Source organism: Mirounga leonina, unplaced genomic scaffold (assembly GCF_011800145.1).
Source record: "Mirounga leonina isolate KUSES-001 unplaced genomic scaffold, KU_Mleo_1.0 Mir_115, whole genome shotgun sequence".
In the NCBI taxonomy this organism is placed as follows: Eukaryota; Metazoa; Chordata; class Mammalia; order Carnivora; family Phocidae; genus Mirounga; species Mirounga leonina.
In genome coordinates, this window is record NW_023270268.1 from 34,117,781 (window position 1) to 34,140,268 (window position 22,488).

General features: G+C 49.9%; 1 protein-coding gene across 2 annotated transcripts in view; it reads left to right on the forward strand.

The window, feature by feature from the left end:
- The window catches only part of ESYT3 (extended synaptotagmin 3), a 50,475-nt gene that overhangs the window by 23,822 nt on the left and 4,165 nt on the right, over positions 1 to 22,488 (forward strand). For both annotated transcript variants that reach the window (XM_034995653.1, XM_034995652.1), the window contains exons 4-20: positions 845 to 921; positions 2,637 to 2,703; positions 3,365 to 3,454; positions 3,985 to 4,040; positions 5,471 to 5,591; positions 7,729 to 7,899; positions 8,548 to 8,630; positions 10,217 to 10,265; positions 10,532 to 10,621; positions 11,103 to 11,165; positions 11,260 to 11,322; positions 11,854 to 11,922; positions 12,632 to 12,718; positions 13,424 to 13,573; positions 15,224 to 15,720; positions 16,377 to 16,475; positions 16,954 to 17,085. In XM_034995653.1, the coding sequence (XP_034851544.1) occupies positions 845 to 921; positions 2,637 to 2,703; positions 3,365 to 3,454; positions 3,985 to 4,040; positions 5,471 to 5,591; positions 7,729 to 7,899; positions 8,548 to 8,630; positions 10,217 to 10,265; positions 10,532 to 10,621; positions 11,103 to 11,165; positions 11,260 to 11,322; positions 11,854 to 11,922; positions 12,632 to 12,718; positions 13,424 to 13,573; positions 15,224 to 15,720; positions 16,377 to 16,475; positions 16,954 to 17,085 (1,964 nt within the window). The remainder of the gene's footprint in view (positions 1 to 844; positions 922 to 2,636; positions 2,704 to 3,364; positions 3,455 to 3,984; positions 4,041 to 5,470; positions 5,592 to 7,728; positions 7,900 to 8,547; positions 8,631 to 10,216; positions 10,266 to 10,531; positions 10,622 to 11,102; positions 11,166 to 11,259; positions 11,323 to 11,853; positions 11,923 to 12,631; positions 12,719 to 13,423; positions 13,574 to 15,223; positions 15,721 to 16,376; positions 16,476 to 16,953; positions 17,086 to 22,488) is intronic.

Here is a 22,488-nt window from a genome sequence, read left to right on the forward strand (position 1 = left end):
CCTCTGGATTGTATAACTGCTAACCTTTTGTTATATTTGCTTTAGCACATATCCACACATCTGCTTTTCCTCCTCACTTTTTTTAATGCATTTTAAACTAGATTGCAGACATTAGTAAACTTCACCCCTAATTACTTCATCATGCATATAACTCAAATTCAAATGATACTTTTTTTATTCTTAATAATCAGAGCCCACTCCAATGCCCACTAGCCTCCTGACAGGAGGCAAAAAAAGGAGTGGGGTGGGGGAGATTACTTAGGAGCTCAGCCCTCGGCCCCAGAGGCTAGGGGACCATGGCCCTGGTGTGGGACACTTTAATTTCTAGGGTCAGATCCCTGCCTTCTTTTCTTGCCCTTGGGGGGCCAACTCCTACTCATATGCCAGAACTATTTAAATGCCGCCTCCTCCAAAAGCATTCACTACCCTCGGTCTACCCAAGGAAGGCACTCCTGAAGTCCCCTGATCCCCATGTGACAGCAGGGGCTGCACCTCATCATACCGTACCCCACCATTGTCTCCTCTGCTGGGCTTCCAACCCATGAGGGCAGGCTCAACCTGTCGTGCTCCTTACCTTTTCCCCAGTCTAATGCCTGGCATAGAGCAGGTGCTCTGTGAATATCTGCGGTAGGAGAGAGAGAGAAGGAAGGATGCATATCCTAGGGAGGGGAGGTATCATAGGTCCAAGGACAGACGGGCCACAGTGTGAATTTCTCTGTTTGTGCCCCATCCCAGGAGTGTAGTGGTCACGTTGTTATGGACAAAGCCAGTGCTGGGCAGGGGGCCAGCAGCCATCCCTTGCTGCGAGATCCCCGCTGACCTAGCCCTCTGGCCTCTCTTCCAGTGCCCCCGGGTCAACGGGGTCAAGGTGCACACTAACCAGCGCAACCGAAGACGGGTGGTCCTGGACCTGCAGATATGGTGAGCCCTCTTGCCTGTGCGGGCCAGGTGCAGGGGAGAGGGGAACACCGTGTGAGAACAGCCAGTTTGAAGATGGAGTAGTGTAGTTACATTCTAATTTGGGGTCGGAAAGCACCTCACAGCACAACCCCCCCCCCCCCCCCGCCCTGGGCTGGAGCACAAGGTCCCTGCTTGGGACGGAAAGAGTATCAGGAGAATGGATAGTCCCAGGGAAGCCGCTTCTGTTTGACCCCTCAGCCCAGGCCTCGCTTCTCCCATAAGACTAGGCACCAGGCAGGCTCTGGGTCCCAAGGCCCAGGCTGCAGAGCTTTCTTGGGCTAGTCACCTGGAGGCTCAGGGCAGTCACCTGGAGGCTCAGACCAGCTGCCTTAAAGAGGATGCAGAAAGAGGGAGCAAGTATGACAAGAAGATGTGGGGACTTGTGGTAAGGCCCAGGGAGCTCTGAGCACAGGTTGTGAGAGGTCTGTGGGAGAACTGGACTCTGGAGCCTAAGGAAAACAAGGATGCAAAGACACATGAGTGACTAGTTCGGTGGGTTGGGCAAAGGTACTTCTTTTGAAAGATATTTGTAGCAGGCTTGAGTCTGAGAGAAGGGACATTCAGTCCAGGAAGTCTTCCTGGAGGTGGTGACATTTTAATTGTGCTTTAAAGGACCAAGGATTAGGGGTGCGTGGGTGGCTCAGTCGGTTGAGCATCCGGCTCTGTTTCGGCTCAGGTTATGATCTCACAGGTGTTGGGGTCCAGCTCTGCGCTCAGTGGGGACTCTGCTTGAAGATTCTCTCCCTCTGCCCTTCCCCGTGCTCGTGTTCTCTCTCTCAAATAAATCAATCTTAAAAAAAAAAAAGCAAAGGACCACCAAGGATCAACTGTGAAAGTTCCAGAACGTTGCAGTGTCTCATTTCCTGTCCTTAGCCCAGAGGCTGGCACTGAGAGCATATTGGGTAGATCGGAGCCCACTCTGGGAACACCCATCCCCATTTGGGGGACGTGTTGGGATGATGATGGCTCTTGGGCACTCCTGGCTCCAAGGCTGTGCCACCAGATCCGCTAGGGTTGCCTGGCACCCACTTAGCTTCTCAGCCAGCTCAGGCAGCCCCTGGGGTCCCTAGGTTGCCCCCCTTCCGGAGGGTACCCAGCGTTTCTGTGACGTCCAGCCCCTCCACCTGTCCTGCAGCTATTTGAAGGCTGCCCCCTCTCTCCCCTTCGTCTTCTCCTTCAGTCCTTTGATGGGGTCTTAGGATCTTTACCCTCAAAGGCACCCATTCGGGGCTCCCTGTGCCCATCGCTTGGTAAGAGCCGCCAGCTAGACTCAGGTTCCTGTGTCCCTGGGAAAGAGACCTAAGCAGAGACAGGGTTGGCACAGAGCAGCGGCAGAGGGATGGGTGGTATGTTCATCAAGAGCCCCTCCTTGACATCTGTGGGGTGTCGTGGGGCAAAGTGGTGCCCAGAGTCACTGGCCTTGTGGGCAGAGATGTGCATGGGCACCTGGGTACAGGGACCTGGGGGCTGCCCCCCAGGGCTGGGCCTAGGTCAGTGTTGCTGCAGAGCTGAGAGAGGCTGAGGCTTTGGGGAGGCCAAAGCCAGGTGATGCAGGGCTCAGGCGTGGTGGCTGGCTGCCTGAGCCTGGGCTGTGTGGCCCTGGGCAAGTTTCCTGGTCTCTCCGAGCGGTGGACCTGCCCTTCCTCCCGGCCTTCCTTCTCCCTCCCCACTTTCAGCTACATTGGGGACTGTGAGATCAGTGTGGAGCTGCAGAAGATCCAGGCTGGTGTGAGTGGGATTCAGGTGCGTGAAACCTGGCGGCATTGCCCCCCACCCTTCCTGCCTGGGTGGGGAGGCTGGGCAGGGGGAAGCCGGTTCTCACCGGAGCGGGCTGCAGAAAAGGTGAGGACATCACACACAGGCTGATAATGATCAAGGGGCTCCAGGCCTGATGTCACAGGCCCAGAAAGGAGTGACTGGGCTTTACCAACCTTCTGCTTGGCCCCGGGACCCCACACCTGCCTCTGTTTGTTCAAGTCCCCTCAGGGAGACATGAGCTGCCCAGGGAAGGGCGAGGTTCTGCTTATGGAGTAATGCAGAAGCCGTGCTTAGGAAGGGGATGGATCAAGGAGGGGGGGGAGAGCCGTGGCAGAGGAGGAGTGCCGGCGCTGGGGCCCTGCTGGCTGGGCTGGCCGGAGATGGGGGCGAGGCTGCAGGCCCCTCAGGCCCAGCGCACCAGTGGACAGCAGTGGTGGCTAGCCCATGGCCCCTGGTAGCCAGCAGAGGGGTGGCAGCCCTGTGCAGGTTTCTGTCCCCCGCGTGTGGTTCCTGTTGCCACAGCAGGTGGCCCTGACATTTGGGGGTGGCATGGGCACAAGCGAGACAGCAGTGGCCTCGGCTGAGCGCGGCAGGTGCGGGGAGGAGGGAGGCTGAGGTGCAGTTTGCGCCCTCCGTTCCCATCCAGTTGCAGGGCACGCTGCGGGTCATCCTGGAGCCCCTCCTGGTGGACAAGCCCTTCGTGGGAGCCGTGACCGTGTTCTTCCTCCAAAAGCCGGTAGGTCCCGAGGAGGGACGTGGGCCCTGTTTCCCTGTGAGTAGCACTCGCCTGCTGGGCCCCAGGTGCTAGTGTGAGTCCGAGAACGGAGCTGCCGAAACCAGCCTAGACCCGGGCACTCCACACTCCTCGTGTCCCGCCGTCTGAGGCAGCCCGAGGTGCTCGACTCTGCGCTCCCCGAGAGCAGGAAGCAGCTCGCAAGAGCGGCTTGCCCGGGTCACACAGAGGGTCCAGGAGTGTGTGAGGCGGACAGGAGTGTGTCTCTCAGACCTCTCGGTCCAGGCCGGCCTGTGGCCCTGTGCACTGCTCAGGTCCTGGCAGGGAGGCAGCAGGCCTGGCAGCCCCGGACGTCCCAAGCCGAGGCCTGCGTAGGGCTGAGAGGTGCCCTCACCTGCCTGGCACCCCTGTGGAGGTGCCCCCCGCAGCCGGCTGCGTTCTCCATGCTGGTGGGTGCCAGGGGCTTGGCAGAGGGACCTCAGCCTTGGGCTTCTGGCTGCTTCCAGTCTAACAGCCTCCCTCTGCCCCCGCAGCATCTGCAGATCAACTGGACAGGCCTGACCAACCTGTTGGATGCACCAGGAATCAAGTGAGTGCGCCGTGGGAGCTGCCGGACGGACCCCGGAGTGGGGCCCTCTGTGCTGGGCAGCCCGTGACTGGCGCGGCACGGTGGCTGTGCCCTCCTGCCCGGGGCCCCGCGGGAGGAGTGGCGCTTGCACCAAGCTGTCCCTGCTCCGGCGGGAAGAGGGGTGGTGTGTCTGGAGAGGGAGCGGAAGGCTAACAGTGTTGCTTGGCCTCTGTGGGCAGGCGCTGCACCCAGAACACACACACCCCCCCCAAATGCCTGGGCACACACTGGCCAGATGAGCTGTCCTGGGCGGGGGAGGCGGTGGGGGCTACTGAGAGCGCAGGCTCTGGAACCACACCCGGCCAGACCAGGGTCCTGGCTCGGTCGCTCAGCGTTGTGTGATTTCAGACAATTTACTTTACTCCTCTGGGCTCTCCCTCCGTGAAAGGGGAGCCTGCTCCTTCTGTGTTGTGGTCCTGGGAGAACACTTAGGTGTGGACACACACGATGGCCTCCCTTCAGCTGCACCCCATCCCCTCCCCGACCCAAGTGTGTGGTGAGACGCCCACAAGCCCCCCCACCCCAGCCATGGTCGCAGGGGGCCGCTCTCCCAGCAGAGGCCAGTGAAGAGGAGCTGGTCCGGGAGAGTCCACATTCCCGGGACTGGCTGTGGGGGCTGCTGCCCCCCGAGAGGAGCAGAGGAGGGCTCTGACCCCATGTGGACACATGTCCCCACGAGGGCAAGCTGGGGCTTACCGAGCCCAGGCACCTCCCCAGCCTGCAGGAAGGACCACCGGCCCCTCACCAGGGGTGTTCCCACTGATCCTGGCCCCCTGGAGTCAGAGAATCCAGTTGTACAGTCTGGCAGATGTTTACTGAGTACTGCTGCCTGCTAGCCCTGCTCTCGGCACTATCCCTGCCCCTCTCCTGGGGAGATGGGGTCCGGCGGTAGAGAATTTTGATGGGATGTCCGGGAGTAGAAGGGCCACGGGAAGAAACCCGTAGCTACACTTACTGTGCACCAGGCGCTGTTCTCTGCACTTTGTGTGTTTTAACTCTCTTTGTAACAACCCTAGGAGGAAGTATTAATATCCTCAGTCTAGAGATGAGGAAACAGGTCCAGAGAAGTAGCAACTTACCCAAGGTCACACAGCTCATGGGTCACGGAGCCAAGATTGGCACACAGGCTCCAGGTCACCCCTCTTAGCTGCCCCACTGTGATGCCTCAGAGAACAAAGATGGGGAAGAGGGTGGCCGGGGGCTGTTGAAATGTATGCCCCACATCCCCCCAGGCCAGGCAGGCTGGAGTCAGGGCTGTTCTCTCCCCCGCAGGGCCCACCCCGCCCACCAAGCTCTGCTCCTGGCTCCCGTTCTGGGGCTGGCTGGGGGGGCAGGTGACCTGGGGAAGGTAGTGCCGCCCCTCTACAGCTGGCCGTGCCCACTGTCCCCAGTGAGGTGTCAGACAGCCTGCTGGAGGACCTCATTGCCGCCCACCTGGTGCTGCCCAACCGTGTGACTGTGCCTGTGAAGAGGGGGCTGGATGTGACCACCCTGCTCTTCCCTCTGCCCTGCGTGAGTACCCACACTGGCCACAGAGCACTGGGCCCGGGATCGAGGGACACACAGGCTGGCGGAGGGAAGGCATTCTCACATGATGATTGTCTCCGTCCGGTGGGAGCGTGGCATCCTCATTTTACTGGGTGAAGACTGAGGCTTGGGAAGGTTGACTGGCTTGCCCAAAGCCACCCATCTAAGGAGGGGCAGAGGCCAGGTGGCAATCCTTCCTGGATCCTGGCCCCCCTCTGCCGCCTGGGTTGGGGACTTTGGGTAGTCACCTCTGCCCCGAGGAAACTCCAGGAGACTCCTATCCTTCCTTCAGGGACATGAAGCTCCCCGGACTCCATCATTTGGGGGTGGAAAGGATTCCTGGGATAAATTGGGAAGAATATTCAGTCAGCCTGGGACATGGGGCTTTCTTGTGTGCTCAGCCCCACTGCCCCCTCTATCCTGGGCCCCGCTTGGGAGGCCTCTGAACACAGACACACGGCCTCCCTACAGAAGGTGCCCTTCGGGACGGGCAGTCAGGGCTCAGGAGAGGGGTACGTGCCCACTTCACTGTCAGCGCCAGGTATGAGGCATCGGCCTGCTCCAGCCGCACCCGGGTGAGGCCCGGGCTGGCCAGGGAGGCAGTGCACGCGTCCTCACAGCCTTCCCACAGTGACGCGTGGGCTTTATCCCACACTGTGTGTGGCAGTCTCAGAATAACAGCTCAGTACCATCACTTGCATCACCATTACTGAAAACAGTCTGTCCTTGGGATATATCCCCAAGGCGTACTGGCAAGTGGCTCCGATTTAAACCCACTTGGAATAGTTCTGTGTGTTTGTGACGACTGGCCATAATATTTAGATTGATTTGTTTCATTCCATTTTCTATTTTTAGGGCTTAATTTTGACCGTAACTTCCTTTTACCATCATGCAAAATAATTGCAAGCTTCCAAAATCCAATATAAAAAAACAAATTCTGTTTTAAGGAGTCTGGCTTCTGTCCCTTGTTCTCTCCACCTAACCTCCACCCTCCTCCTATAAGTAATGGTTTATCCTTCCACTGTTCCCTATTGATTTTCTAATATGAGCAGATGCACATACAGTTGTGTGCGTATCTAATTATGGTCACGTTCCCCTTCTTTGATGGATGGCAGTGAACTACAGTTTTCTCCACCTTGCTTTTATCATTCCCTACGTCCTGGGCGCCCCTCAGTGACAGCGTAGACAGAGCCCTTCCTCCTCCAGCCGCACCATGCCCCGTGGGGTGAGTGGCTGTGTGTTACTGAGCTAGTTCTGAGCGCCAGTGAGTTGTGTCGGTCTTCCAGTTACCGACAGTGCTGTCGTGAACAGCCTCCTACATGTCTTTTTATATTTTTACCAGTATCCTCTTAGAGCTAGAAGTGGGATTGCTGGGTCAAAGGGTAAATGAATGTGTATCTACTGATGTTTTTTTTTTCACTTTAATTCCAGTATGGTTAACATCCAGTGTTAGATTAGTTGCAAGTATATAGTGAAGTGATCCAGCAATTCAGCAATTCCTCAGCCGCTTATCGTGATAAGTGTACATGTATCTACTGGTATTTTAAAAAACAGTTCCAGGCAGGAGCCCTTACTGGCCCCATGAAGTGGGTTTCCTAATTCTTGTGCTCTGTTCTGCCTTAGAACAAAGCTTGAGGGGGAGGGGAGTCAGTGCGGGGCCTTTATGAGCACAGGGACCCACTGCCCACAGCAGGCAGTGCCCATAGGGGTGTGTCCCCCTGGGTGTCAGAAAGAAATGACTAGAACTTGCTCTACATGCAGGTTAGAGAGGGTGGGGAGCACAGGAGAAAACCTCCTCGGATGGTGGTTGTTGGCACTGGAGGAAATGGCTGCAGTTGAACAAGCCAGTCCCATGGCAGGTTGGAGTCCAGCAAGGTTGGGAGGGCCCGCAAGGTGGGCAGGGTGTCGTGATGCAGCGGACAGAGCCCTGGGCCCTGACATCACTTGCTGTATGGCTTTGGCGGGGACATTGCCGTAGCTGGCTTCTGTCTCCCATCTAGACATGGAGAAAGTGGGGTGGGCCTGGGGTGATGTCTGATGGCTTCGGCCCCGACGCTACGGGCCTGGAGGGCTGCCACAGCCCAGGAAGTAGCTGTGAGCCCTGGGCTGGGGCATTTTCCAGGGAGTGCTCAGAGTCCACTTGCTGGAGGCGGAGCAGCTGGCCCAGAAGGACAGCTTCCTAGGGGTCCGAGGCAAGTCAGACCCCTACGCCAAGGTGAGCATTGGCCTACAGCATTTCCGGAGTAGGACCATCTACAAGAACCTGAACCCCACCTGGAATGAGGTATTTGAGGTGAGGGTCTCCTGGCTTCTTCTGATGCCCTCCAGGCTCCATGCTGGGTCATGCTGGGTCCAAACAAGGGAGGGCCTCACATACCCATGGGGCAACACTGGGCCCAAGGCGTGGGCCTAGTTCCCACATCCACCAGGCTTCCAGAGCAGGGCTAATGTGGCCCTGCTGGAGGGACAGCTCATAGGTGCATTCCCACCTCCCTTCCCCACCAGTCAGCTTTGTTGGAATTTTTCAAACCAGAGTATAAGACAGAACCTCAGAGTTGGTTCTGCCCAAATCCTCTCAATCTCCCCTGCCAGAGCCTGATGCCAGGAGCTTAAAGTTCTCCCTTAAATTCACCCACAATCGCTACTACTTGAAGAGGAGTACCCACAGCCTGTTTAGCGCTCCAGAAGCTGCGAGCCCCGTGCAGAACACCCAGCAGCCACCATCCCCTGAGCACCCACCCTAATCCTCCCCGCCCTGCCAGAGGGCATCACTCCCTTCTTAGAGGTGGGGTTCTCCAAAGGCACCGGAAGGCAGGAACCTGCCCAGGGCTCTGAACTGGCAGGTGGCAGAGTTGGAATTTGGCTCCCCTTGGGTCATGCTTGAGCCCTGCTCCATCAGCCATTGTGGCCTGCAGACCAAGTCACCTGTGTCTCCTTCCAGTTTGTAGTGTATGAAGTCCCTGGGCAGGACCTGGAGGTGGACCTGTATGACGAGGATCCCGACAGGGACGACTTCCTGGGCAGGTGAGGAGGAGGGCTGAGCTGGGCCCCAAGGGCGTTGGGCTGCGCCTTGGGACACAGCAGCCCTGCTTCCACCACTCAGTGACCTGCACCCCTGGGCTTGGTTACTGTGACACGGTGACTGTGTTAGGCAACTGGCTCCGTTGTTCTACGTTCCTGCCGCTAACCTCCTTCCTAGAAGTCTCCTGAGTGCCCAGCCCTGAGCTGGACTTTGGGGATACTGAGGACCCCAAGGTTTGTGTACCGTGGCTCGGCTTCCTGCACGCCTGATGATGATGCACCCAGAAGCCCCATTTGGAGCAGTCGTAGGGGCAAGCTGGCATGGGTGGGCAGGTCCCCAGTGCCAAGGAGCCCTGGCCACTTGCTCTGGGGCAGAACCCAAACTCAGGGCTGTGGGAGGACTGAAATGGCTATGCTGGGGCTGGCTATAGAAATTTCAAATTTACATGTCTTTTGGCCCGTTAGCCCCACTTCCAGGAATCTCCTGTAAAGTAAAAGCAGTATACCTGAAATGCTCCTCAATGAGCAGAACTGTGGTGGCGAAACATCAATAGTCCAGCCTCAGAGGATACTGGCTGAATATTTGAATAAATTTGCCATTGCCAAACTACAGAATATTCTGCAGCTTTTAAAAATGATGAGTAGTAGGATCTATGTGCATTGACATGGAGGACGCCAGTATGGGGGAGAAAGCAGCTGGAAGTGGCTTGTGCAGTCTGATTCATTTCTCCAGGGAGGACCCTCGAGTGTGTGTGTGAGCACAGAGAAGGGCATGGAAGCTACACAGCAGGCTGTTCGCACTGCTCATCTCAGGGGGTTGGGATGAGGAGGCAGAAAAGAGTTTTACCCAAATTTTCACACTGCTGTATTGTTTAGCTTGTTTCCATGAACATGTAATTGTAAAAGCAGAAACAAAGCAAAGTGGGAGGGGCATGATCTGACAGCCTAAGAAACAGCTCACAACCAGATGTTATTTTTCTTTTTATCTTAATGGAAAAAGCTGCAGTTTTTGTATTGTTGCAAGTTAGAAGTGTGGCTTGTAGTTCGTGTTGTGACTGATTTCGAGTGTGTTCTGAGCTCAAGCACATTTCTAATGGCTACACAGTCTCCCCGCCGGCTGTCGGGAGCTCCTGTTTGGGCCTGGGTCGGGTAGGTGGAGGCACGCTGTGAACATGCCAACACATGCATGCCCACTACACTTACCCTCGGAGGGCATCTGGGGTTGTTACAATGACTGTGGGAGGTGGTGCCACTGGCATTTAGAGGGCACAGGACAGGGAAGCTAAATTCCTGCAATGCATGGGCAGTTTTGCACAATGAAGAATCATGCCATTCAAAACACCAGTAGCACCATCACGGAGAAATCCAGAGCCAGTGTGTCCAGTGTCTGCTCATTCTCCTCTGGGGATCGGAGCCACCTGCCTGCCCAGGCAGCAGCCCTGATGGTCAGACAGTCCTTCATTTGTTTGAGCTGCGAGTGGTCTACCATGGCTTCCTTGGGCTGAATAACCTCCCCTGCCTTGAGGGCCGCACTCCCATCTGCGGCTTCTTGCCTCCTTGGAGCGGAGCTGACTCCCTCTGTATTCCAGCCTACAGATCTGCCTCGCGGATGTCATGACGAACAGAGTGGTGGATGAGGTAGAGTTGGTGCCTGTCACCCCCTCCCTGTGGACATCCTTGTTGCCATCTGTCCGTAGAAGGACAGAAGCACTTCTATGACCACCTCTCCTGGTCCCTCAAGCCCAGAGCCCACCCCATCTGGGCTGGGTCACCTTTTCCCTAAAGCCTCTACGAAGGCCCCCCCACCCCCCAGGTGCCAGAACGGAACTACTTGAAGAGGGTCAGCAGCACCTCACTGGCCCTTTGCCTGAGCTCTCCTCTCCCTCCTCACCCTCCTCCTGCAGTGGTTTGTCCTGAACGACACAACCAGCGGGCGGCTGCACCTGCGGCTGGAGTGGCTTTCACTGATCGCCGACCCAGAAGCTCTGATGGAGGTGAGTGTGGGGTGTCAGTGCTCCCTAAAGGAAAGGTGTGTGGGTGTGGTGGCGCGGGGGTGGGACTTGTGGCAGGGCTGGTCCGTGTGAGAGCTGTGTGGGAGGGGGCGGGATGAAGCCCCCAGATCCCACTCCCAGAATTGTCCAGCCAGCCCCACCTTCTGCAGAACATGTCCCTCAGCCTCATCTCCACCCAGGGCAGCTCATGACCTCTCAGCAGACAGCCTCTGAGCATCTCAGGAAGATGGGGTCCTCAAAAGCTGTTAGTGCCGGTCAGTCCAGTTCATGGGGAAGTCCCCCCCGCCCCGTGTCTGACTTGAATCTGTCCTGCTGCAGTTGTAGACTCCGTCTCAATCAAAAGCTAGGTTGTGGGGAATCTTAGGGCTTGTCTGGAGTGCAAGGGCTGGCGGGCTTCCTTTCCAAAACCAGTCTGTGTCTCCTGATGCTGCAGCACCTAGTGAGGGTCTGTGTCTGTCTGTAGGACCAAGGTGGCCTCTCAACTGCCATCCTCGTGGTCTTCTTGGAGAGTGCCTGCAACCTGCCGGTGAGTGGTGACATGACCAGTGTCACACCCTGCCTTGTGCCCGTCACTTGCAAATGTCCGTGTGTCATTCATTTATCCTGTCCTTGTGCTATAGAGAAACCCTTTTGACTACCTGAATGGTGAATATCGAGCCAAAAAACTCTCCAGGTTCACCAAGGTAAGTGAAAGCAAGTCGCTGCTCCTTTTCCCCAGAGTGACCACAGCCCTGTCCCCTGGGTGATCATCTGTGCACCCACAGCCTACGGATGACAAGAGTGCCGTTCATTAAGTCTGCTGTGTGCCAGGCACTGGGCTTTACAACTCATCCCCCATGTTCATTATGCCTGAGTCCCATGATGAGTGTGTGTTTTTGTTGCCATCTTACAAGTAGCATCCAGAAGGTTAAGTACCTGGGTCATAAGTTAAAGAGCCAGAACTTGACCATTTCCATAGCCCCAGGGAACCAGGCCCAGCTCCCGGCCTCTTGTCATTAACTTGGAACCTCTCCTGGGGTTAGCCCTATCCTGGTGCTTGCACAGTTTTGGCAGCCCAGTGGCCCTGGGAGCACCACAGTAGCCTTCTCTCGAAGGGAAGCAATCGGTTGGTCCCAGATCCCACTGATGCTCTGGGAGTTGGGAGGTAAGGTGGGGTGGGGGGTGGTCTCAAGCCAGTGGTGCCACTTTCATTGTTGTGGATTTGCCCTTCACAGAATAAAGTCAGCAGAGATCCTTCTTCCTATGTCAAGCTATCTGTAGGCAAGAAGACACATACGAGCAAGGTAAGACAGCGTGGTATGTAGCCATGGGACAAGGAAAGGGGGCGCCACACCTTTTTAAGGAGAGAAGAAAAGGGAAGGGAATTAGAGAATTGAATGCTTAGTAGGTGCCAGGCTACATTCTAGACAGTTTGTCTTCAGAACAACCTCACAAAATAGTTCTATGGTTTAAGAATCTGAGGGTCAGGGGCACCTGGGTGGCTCAGTCGTTAGGTGTCTGCCTTCGGCTGAGGTCATGATCCCAGGGTCCTGGGATCGAGCCCCGCATCGGGCTCCCTGCTCAGCGGGAAGCCTGCTTCTCCCTCTCCCACTCCCCCCGCTTGTGTTCCCTCTCTTGCTGTGTCTCTCTGTCAAATAAAAACATCTTAAAAAAAAAAAAAAAGAATCTGAGGGTCAGAGATGAGTGACTTGCCCAAGAGCACGAGCTAGAAAGCAGCAGAAATCCTGTTGGTCCCCGCCCCGGGAAGTGAGCGCTGGTGCTGCTGGTATGCTTTTCAGCCCCTGCACAACTTCGTGGGAAAGCTCCCTTCTGGCCTTTGGATCTGGCTGCCCTGCTCTAATGCCTCCCCTAAGCTGTAGTGTGTGGGGTCTGATCCCCGGGCGGAGGCGGAGAAGGCTCCCAGTGATAGTGGGTGGCCAGCTGAAAGCAGAGGGTGCCAGTACCCTGCGCTGCCCATCCTGACCCTTCAATGATCTTTCTCTCTGTCCCCAGACTTGTCCCCACAGCAAGGACCCAGTGTGGAGCCAAGCGTTCTCCTTCTTTGTGTCCAACGTGGCAGCTGAGGAGCTGCACCTGAAGGTTTGAAGTTGGGCTCCTGGAACAAAGCTAAGAAGTGTCTAAGCCAGGAGGGGTGGGGAGCTTGATAATTCACCTTGAGCAGGTTCTCCCAGCAGTAAAGTCAGCCCCTTTTGTGTGGGAGAGGATACAGAGGCCCCACATCTTCATGAGGCTGGTGCCCAAGGGCAGTGGGTAAGAGGCTGTGGAAGGACAAGCCCTCAAGTCCCTTGGCTCTCCCTGCAAGACTCTTTCAAGTTGTTACCCAGCACCCAGAGTGGCCTGTGTTGGGATCATCCCAGGACCTTGATGATGATGTACTTCTTTAAAAAAATAATTTAATCTTCACAAAAGATCTGTGGAAAAGAGATAGCTTCTTTATTTTACACAGAAGCAAATAGAGGCACAAACAGTGACTTAGTCATGAAAGCTTAAACAACAAATGGCAGAACTGGGATCTTTTAAGGCCCTCAGCCCATCAGTCCCTAAAGCCCCTGCGACCCTGAGCATCTGACACACTTGCCTCATAGAGGTCCTAACTGCCTCTACCCTGACTGCAAACGGGGGACAGATCTAGTCCTAGTCCTGGGTTCTCAGAACAGGACCAGAGGCCAATAGACGCACAGTACATGCTTACTGAAGTGAACTTAGACTTGAATGGGGCCCAGAGAGAGGTGGTGGCGGGTGTGGGGCTTGGTTCTCCTGTTTTGTGACTGGCCCCCTGCCCAGGTGCTAGACGATGACCAAGAATATGCTCTGGGAGTGCTGGAGTTCCCCCTGTGCCAGATTCTACCCTATACAGACCTCACCCTTGAGCAGCGCTTTCAGCTGGACCACTCAGGCCTGGACAGCCTCATCTCCATGAGGCTGGTGCTTCGGGTAAATCTCTCCTCCTGTTCCCCAGGGTACGTGAGGGGTGGAGCTCTGGCCATGGAACAAGGTGGACTATCCCAGCACTAAGTACCTGCTCTGTGCTGAGAAGCTAGGAAATCCATAGTTTTCATCAACTTTGGAATATTGTCAGCTTCAGATATTGCCTCTCCCATTCTAATCCTTCATTCTAGAACTCCTACACTGGACCTTCTCCCCATCTCCTCTGTCTCCACCTGACCTCACTTTCATATTTTCTATTTCTTTATCTCTTGGTGCTACATTCTGATTTCCCCAGATCTGTCTTCTAGACCACTTATTCTTTTCTTTACATATTCATGGTTTTTATTTCAAAGGCTGTTTTTTATTTCTATCTTTTCCAAATCCACTGTGTCTGTTTCTAATTCCATCTTTAATCATCTGAAAATACCTATGCTATAATGTGTGTCTGTGAATTCTATTATCTGAAGATCTTGAGAGAGATTTTGATACTTGCTGTATCTGTTGATGCTTTTTCAGGGTGACTCATTTCTACGTTTGGTGACTTGGGCTGCAAACATATGTTGAGTGTTCTTTTGTGACCTAGATTGAGGTTGCTTGCTTCCAAGGAGGTTCTGTTTTGCTATAACCATGCACTTTGGGGGCATTACAAACTAGGGTCCATTCTTAGGTTAATTTTTAAATTTTAGGTTTCAAGATTCCACAGGTATAAATATGAACCAAAATTCATATAAGACAGTCCTGTCAGGTGCCATATTCTCAGAAAATATTCAGTTCCCCCAGCAGAGTACAGGCGGAGATGGATATATTTCTTAGCAGTCTTTCCTTGGGGGGAAGGGGGGGCGTGGAATGTTTATCCTAGACTCCTTTTTTCCCTAAAGAGACGCCACCTTCATGGTTCCGACTTCAACTCTCAGCCTCACATTGACCTGAGGCCTCTTCTCCTAATTACCCCTTGGATTTTTCAAGGTTGATAAATGACCCTAGGAAAGCTTAGCCTTTATTTTTCAGTAACCCTAGGGGTTTTCCTTATTTTCTTGTAACTTTGTCTATGCATTTAAAAAGGATGTTTGTTTCATTTTATTAGTCATTCTTAATGAGGCTTTTCAGAATATTTGATCACTATAGTGCTAGAAATGGAAGTCCCTAGAAATGGTCTTGATGACAGGGGGAAGGAGAAACACAATGGCTGAGGTTTGAAACTTTGGTTATAGGAGCACTGAGGTGTGTGTGAACAGGAAACACATTTTAGAGAAAGCAATGGTGAATAGGGTGACAGCTGGAAAGGGCCCTATCCAGAAGCAGTGTGTGATATATGTGAAGGTTAAGGTAGAGGTGTAGATTCTGGGAGTCCTTTGCATAGAGGGACAGTACATGCTTTAAGAATGAGCCAGGTCTCCACCAGCCAGTGTGAGTGGGGGCCAGGACTGAGTCCTCATGAAGACTCACTATTGAGGCAGTAGTAAGGGAAAAAGAGAATAATTGGTTATAGGGACCCAGGGGCAGAGAGAGGTTAAGGAAGATATGGGGGTGGGGTGGGGAGAAATCCATTTGGTTGGGCAGTCAGAAAGGAACCATTTCCCAGAGGTTAAGATGAGAGCAGAGGAGGAGAAAGTGGATGTGGGAGGCCCAGCCCATAATCCTGTCATCTGCTTACAGTTCCTGCGCGTGGAAGAACGAGAGATGGGGAGCCCATACACAGGACCTGAAGCCCTAAAGAAAGGTCCTCTGTTCATTAAGAAGGTGGACACCAGCCAGGATCCCAAAGCCCCATCCCAGGGAGAGTGCCCTGCAAATTTGCCATGCCCCCCAGATCCTGCTTCTGATACCAAAGAAACCTCCAAGAGCACCATGACAACCACCAGGGCCACTATTGTTGCCACCGAGCCCACGCCCCAAGAGACAGGCCCAGAGCCCAAAGGCAAGGACAGTGCCAAAGGGTTCTGTGAGCCCTTGGGGAAGAAGAGGAGTTCAGCCACCATCTTCCTGACTGTCCCAGGCCCCCACTCTCCAGGGCCCATCAAGTCACCCAGACCCATGAAATGCCCTGCCTCCCCACTCGCATGGCCGCCCAAGAGGCTGGCTCCCAGCATGTCCTCGCTCAACTCCCTGGCCTCCTCCTGCTTTGACCTGACAGATATCAGCCTCAACCCTGAGTATGCACCTCTCTGCTTAATCTTGTCTACAACGACCTGTGTGAAAAATACATTCCTGGATGGAAAAGTAGATATACAAACTCACTTTTCTCTGCAAGTTCTGGTCTTTTACAAAGTGGCTTCATGAGAGGCAGCATGGTATATGCTAGAAACACAGGGCAAGGGAGAGAAAGAGAGCAAGTGCATTCCCGCGGTAACCAGGTGCTGGGCTTTGTTTGTTAAGGTTCCTTACGACAGAAATATTTCCTGGATTCTCAAGTGTACTGGGATGATATGGAAAGCTTAGAGTGTGGAAACAGATCATCAATGGCTGCCATTTATTGACTATGAGCTTAGCATGTTATTTAATTCCATCTTCACAATTACCCTAGGAGATAGAAGTTAATATCATAAAGGTCGAATAACTCACCGAAGGTCCCACAGGAAATCATGGTATAAAGGCAGATCCCATTCCAGGGTTCATGTTCTTCCTACTGTGAAGTGGGATGATTACATGTGAATGGATGGAACTGACTTCTGACTGAAAGGCACCTCAGTGAGAATTACTAACGCACATGGCTCTATGTGCCTAAAGCAGGGCGTGCTTCTGTCTTAGGGGCTGGGGGAGAGGCCAACACCCGTAATGGCAAGGGGAGTGACGAGCCCTTTCCTCACAGAGGCGGGGAGCTCAGGCGGCGGAGGCTGGGTGAGGTGCAGCTCACCGTGCGTTACGTGTGTCTGCGGCGCTGCCTCAGTGTGCTCATCAACGGCTGCAGGTAACGGGGGGCTGGGGCCGGAGGACCGAGCGAGTGGAGGTGCTTGAAGTAACGGTAGGGGTGGGCATCCTAATACACTAGGAAGGAGTGTGGTGTGAAGGCGGCATGCGGTGAATGACAAGGTCCTCAGTGACGCCGGTGGGCGGGCTCCAGAGCCAAGGGCTTCGTTTAAATATAACCACTGCAAAAACTGTTTGAGCGGACTTGGAGCCAGTACCTTTTCTCAAGTGCGAATCTCCAATTTCCTTTAGATGGGAAGTACTTGCTCTACTCCGGGCTTTAAAAAACACGTGTTTTCAAAATCCTGCATCTGATGTTTTATCCTCCAAATTCTGCAGACTTTTGCTTTTTGGTCATCTAGACAACAGGGCGTTTTTATCCACAAGCCATCTCAAGCTGAATGGCTAGTACAGCCTTCTCCAAGAGTCCTTTCAGTGTTTCAAAACTTTTTTCTTTAATGTCTTTGAAACCAAATCAGAAACCTGACACCCTGTACCAGCAGTGGGGCTGATCCCTATGTCCGTGTCTACTTGTTACCGGAGAGGAGGTGGGCAAGTCGTAAGAAGACCTCAGTAAAACGGAAGACCCTGGAACCCCTGTTTGATGAGACGTAAGTGAACCAAACTGCCCTGCTTAGAGTGTCTTATCATTCAAGTATTTGCTGAGTACCTGTTGTGTGCCTGGCAAGCCTGCCCGATGCTGGGAAGGGCTAGGTCTGTGGGCCTCGGGATAACAAGGTCTATGCCTTCATGAAATTTCTATACATTAGGGGGAGAAAAGGACTGCCAGGGCAGTTTAGCAAAACAGCTACCAACTTTTCTTGCTCATAGAGGCTAAAATGTTTCTGATTATGAACTGCTCCCTACTTTTTCTCTTTAAATGAAGCCTCTTTAGCACTAAAAGGATTTAAATCTGACCAAATATGTTTTCTTTGACTGTTTTAAAGTAGCAGTTAAAAACAAACATATCTTAAATCCGATACCTAAAATTTCTTCTGAAGCTCCAAGCTCTGTGGCCTGTCTTCCCTTCTGCAACAAAGCGTAAGTGGCAAGTGAAACAGATGTCCTCCCCTGACTTGTCCACCCATGTGCTTGGGTACACAACTGACAGATCCTAATCACATTTCTTGCTTTTGATGGGTCTCGTATAGCAAGTCTTACGTGAAATATTCTGTACCTTGAGGTCAACTGGAAGTCAAGAAGTCAAAATTTCATTATTGCTTCCTTCTGCTTCAGAATCCTAACAAAAGCCATTTCTAACCAGCCTGGGAAGATAATATACCTGATAATTTTGATTTCCTCTTATCTTGGTCAGTAGTTACTCATTTTAAATAAGAGTTATATTGAGTCCTCTTTGGGCCTTGTCTAAGAACTAATACTTTCCTTTAAGAGCTTCACTTGGAGTTCACTGATATCAAGAAAGGGTGTGGGAAAGAGAATCTATTCATTATTTATTGAACACTTTATGCCAGGCACCATCCTATATTCTAGAGCCACACAAGTAAAAGACTTTGCCCTCAAATAAAAGGATTTCACAGTTGCTGTGTGGGAACACAGGAGGGAGAGGTTTGACATTTGGCTTTTATGACAAACCTGATCTATTTGTTAGTAATTCTCTCTCAAAATTGTAAGAGTAAGATATGACCAGGTTATCTGGAGGGCAGACTTGGCAACCTCCACCCTCACGATAAACCTAGAAGTAAGGAGCCCGGAGACCTCTTGTGAGTACATGACCCATATTAAGACACATTATAATTAAAGTGTCAAAAGTTAAAGGTAAGGGGAGAATCTTAAAAACAGCAAGAGAAAAGCTTGTTACATATTAAGGGAACCCCTTTGGACAATCAGCAGATTTCAGGCCAGAAGGGATTGGCACAATATAGTCAAAGTGCTGAAAGAAAAAACTTCCAAGAATACTCTATCTGGCAAAGTTGTCATAAAGAATTAAGTTATTACCACTGGACTGGCCTTAAAAGAAATGTTAAAGGGACTTTGTAAGCTGAAAAGAAAGGGTGCTAATTAGTAACAACACATATAAAGGTATCAGTCTCACTGGTAAAGGTAAATATATAGTAAAGGTAGTGGATTAAAAAGGTAGTGGATTAATCATGCATAATGCCAGTGTGAAGGTTACAAAACAAAAGTACTAAAAATAACTATCACCACAGTAACTAGTTTTAAGGGATATAAAAAGATATAAAATGTGGTGGGGCTGGGTGAAAGCTTTAGAATGCTTTCAAACTTAAGATATTATCAGCTTAAAGACTGTTCTGTGTAAGCCTCAGTGTAATCACAAAGCAGTAACCTATAGTAGGTACACAAAACTTAACTTAAAAAGAAAGTAATCTAAGCATACCACTAAAGAAAGTCATAAAACCACAATGGAAGAGAGCAAAAGAAGAAAGGAATAGAGAGGGACTACAAAACAGAAAACAACAAAATAGCATTGACTACTATTAATATAAATTAAACTCTCCAATCTAAAGATACAGAGTGGCTGAAAGGATAAAAAAAACAAGACCCATCTATGTGCAGTTTTTAAGAGATTCATTTCATACACAAACTGATAGTAAAGGGATAGAAAAAGATATTCCAAGCAAATGGAAACTAAAAGAAAACTGAGGTAGCTATACTTCTATCAGACAAAATAGACTTGAAAACAGCATTACGTAACGATAAAGAAGTCAATCCACTAAGAGGATATAACATTTACAAATATTTATGCTCCCAACATAGGAACAGCTAAATATATAAATCAAATATTAATAGACCTAAAGGAAGAAATAGCAATACAATACTAGTAGAGGACTTTAATACCCCACTTATATCAATAGTAGATCATCCAGACAATCACTAAGGAAATATCAGCCTTAAATGACCTGTTATACCACTGGGATTTAACGGATAGATACAGAACATTTCATCCAAAAGCAGAATATACACAATATAAGTTCTTTTCAAGTGTACATGGGACAGTCTCCAAGATAGATCATATGTAGGTCACAAAACAGGTCTTTAAGAAAATTGAAATTATATCATGCATCTTCTCTGACCACATGGTATGAAACTAGAAATCAAGTACAAGAAATAAACCAGAAAATTCACAAGTATGTAAAGACTAAACACCATGCTACTGAACAACCAACCGGTCAAAGAAGAAATCAAAAATATCTTCAGACAGATGGAAAATACAACTTGCCAAATTTGTGGAATGCAGCAAAAGCAGTTCTAAGTGGAAAGTTCACAGTAATAAATGCCTACATCAGTAAACAATAAAAATCTCAATCTCAGCTTATACCTCAAGGAACTATAAAAAGAATGAAGAAAGTCCAAAGTTAGCAGACGAAAGGAAATAAAGATCAGAGCAGAAATAAATTATAGAAATAGAGACTAAGACAATAAAAAAGATCAATGAAACTAAAAGTTGGTTCTTTGAAAAGATAAAATTGACAAGCCTTAGGCTAGACTCATCAAGAAAAAACACAGATTCAGAAAGGAAAGAGGAGACATTATAACTAATACCAAAGAAGTACAAAGGATCATGAGACCACTATGAACAAAATTATATGCTAACAAATTTGACAAGCTAGAAGAAATGGGTAAATTCCTAGAAACATACAATCAAGACTGAATAATGAATAGAAAATCTGAACAGAACAACTACTAATAAGGAGACTGAATCAGTAATCAAAAATCTCCCAACATGGCGGGGATGGGTTAGCCCGATGATGGGTATTAAGGAGGGCATGTTCTGCATGGAGCACTGGGTGTTACACGCAAACAATGAATCATGGAACACCACATCAAAAACTAATGATGTATGGTGATTAACATAATAAAATTAAATTTTAAAAAAAATCTCCCAACAAAGTCCAGGACCAGATGGCTTCACTGGTGAATTCTACCAAACACTCAAAGAATACCCATCCTTTTCAAACTCTTCAAACAAACAAACAAAAAACAGAAGAAGAGGGAACACTTCCAAACTCATTTTACAAGGCCAGCATTACACCCTAATACCAAAACCAAACAAGGACACAAGAACAAATTACAGGCCCTCTATGAACATAGATGCAAAAATCTTCAGCAAAATATTAGAGAGCTGAATTCAGTAATATATTAAAAGGATCATACATCATGATCAAGTGGGGATCCCAGAATGCAAGGATTATTCAGTATCCATCTGCAAATCAATATGAAACATCAAATTAGCAAAAATCGTATGTTCATCTCAATGGATGCAAATAAAACATTTGACAAAATTTAGTATCCATTTATGATAAAACTGTCAACAAAGTGGGTATAGAGGGAATGTACGTCAATGTAATAAAGGCCACAGGAGACAAGCCCACAACTAACATCATACTGAGAGGTGAAAACCTGAAAGCTTTTCCTCTAAGATCAAAAACAAGACAAGGATGCCTACTCTTGCCACCTTTTTAGTTTTGGAAGTCCTAGTCAGAGCAATTTAGCAAGAAAAACAAAAGGCATCCAGATTGAAAAGGAAGAAGTAAAAGTGTCACTGTTCACAGATGACATGACATTATAGAAAACCCTAAAGATTCCACCAAAAAACCATTAGAACTAATCTACAAATTCAGTAAAGCTGCAAGATACAAAATCATATACAAAAATCTGTTGCATTCTATACACTAACAATGAATTATCAGAGAAATTAGAAAACAATACCATTTATAGTTGCATCAAAAAGAATAAAATACCTAGGAATAAATTTAACCAAGGAGATGAAAGATCAATACATTGAAAGCTGTAAGACATTAATGAAAAAAATCGAAGACAACACAAATAAATGGAAAGATAGTTACTGCTCATAGAATGGAAGAATTAATGTTGTTAAAATGTCCATACTAGGGCGCCTGGGTGGCTCAGTTGGTTGGGCGACTGCCTTCAGCTCAGGTCATGATCCTGGAGTCCCGGGATCGAGTCCCGCATCGGGCTCCCTGCTCGGCGGGGAGTCTGCTTCTCCCTCTGATCCTCCCCCATCTCATGCTCTCTCTCTGTCTCATTCTCTCTCTCAAATAAATAAATAAAAAATCTTTAAAAAAAAAAAAAGTTCATACTACCCAAAGCAATCTACAGATTTAATGCAACTCTTTCAAAATTCCAATGGCATTTTTCACAGAACTAGAACAAATCCTAAAATTTGTATGGAACAACAAAAAACCCAAAGCAATCTTGAGAACAAAGCTGGAGGCATTACACTACTTGATATCAAACTCTGTTAAAAAGCTATAGTAATCAAAGCAGTATGGTTTTTGCATAAGAACAGACACAAAGATCAATGGAACTCAATGGAACAAAATAGCTCAAATAAACCTGCACATATATGGGCAATTAATTTATGACAACAGTCAATATGACAACTTATGGGAAAGGACTGATTCTTCAATAAATGGTGCTGGAAAAACTGAACAGCCACATTTAAAGGAATAAAACTGGACCACAATCTTACATCATACCCAAAAATAAACTCAATATGGATTAAAGACTTGAATGTAAGACCTGAAACCATAAAACCCCTAGAAGAAAATATAGGCAATAAGCTCCTCGACATTGAACTTGATGATTTTTTGAACTTGACACCAAAAGCAAAGGCAACAAAAGCAAAAATAAATGCAACTAGCTCAAACTAAAAAGTTTCTACACAGCAAAGAAAACTGTCAACAAAATGAAGAGGGAACCTACTGAATGGAAGAAAATATATGCAAACCATTTATCTGATAAGGGGTTAATATTCAAAATATCTAAAGAACTTACACAATTCAAAAGCAAAAAAAGAGTCTGGTTTAAAGATAGAGAGCCTGAACAGAAATTTTTCCAAAGAAGACATACAGATGGCCAACAGACACATGAAAAGGTGCTCAATATCACTAATCATCAGAGAAATGCAAATCAAAACCACAATGATCTATCACCTCATACCTATTAGAATGACTATTACGAAGTATTGGTAAAGATGTGGAGAAAGGGAACCCTGGTGCACTGATGGGGGG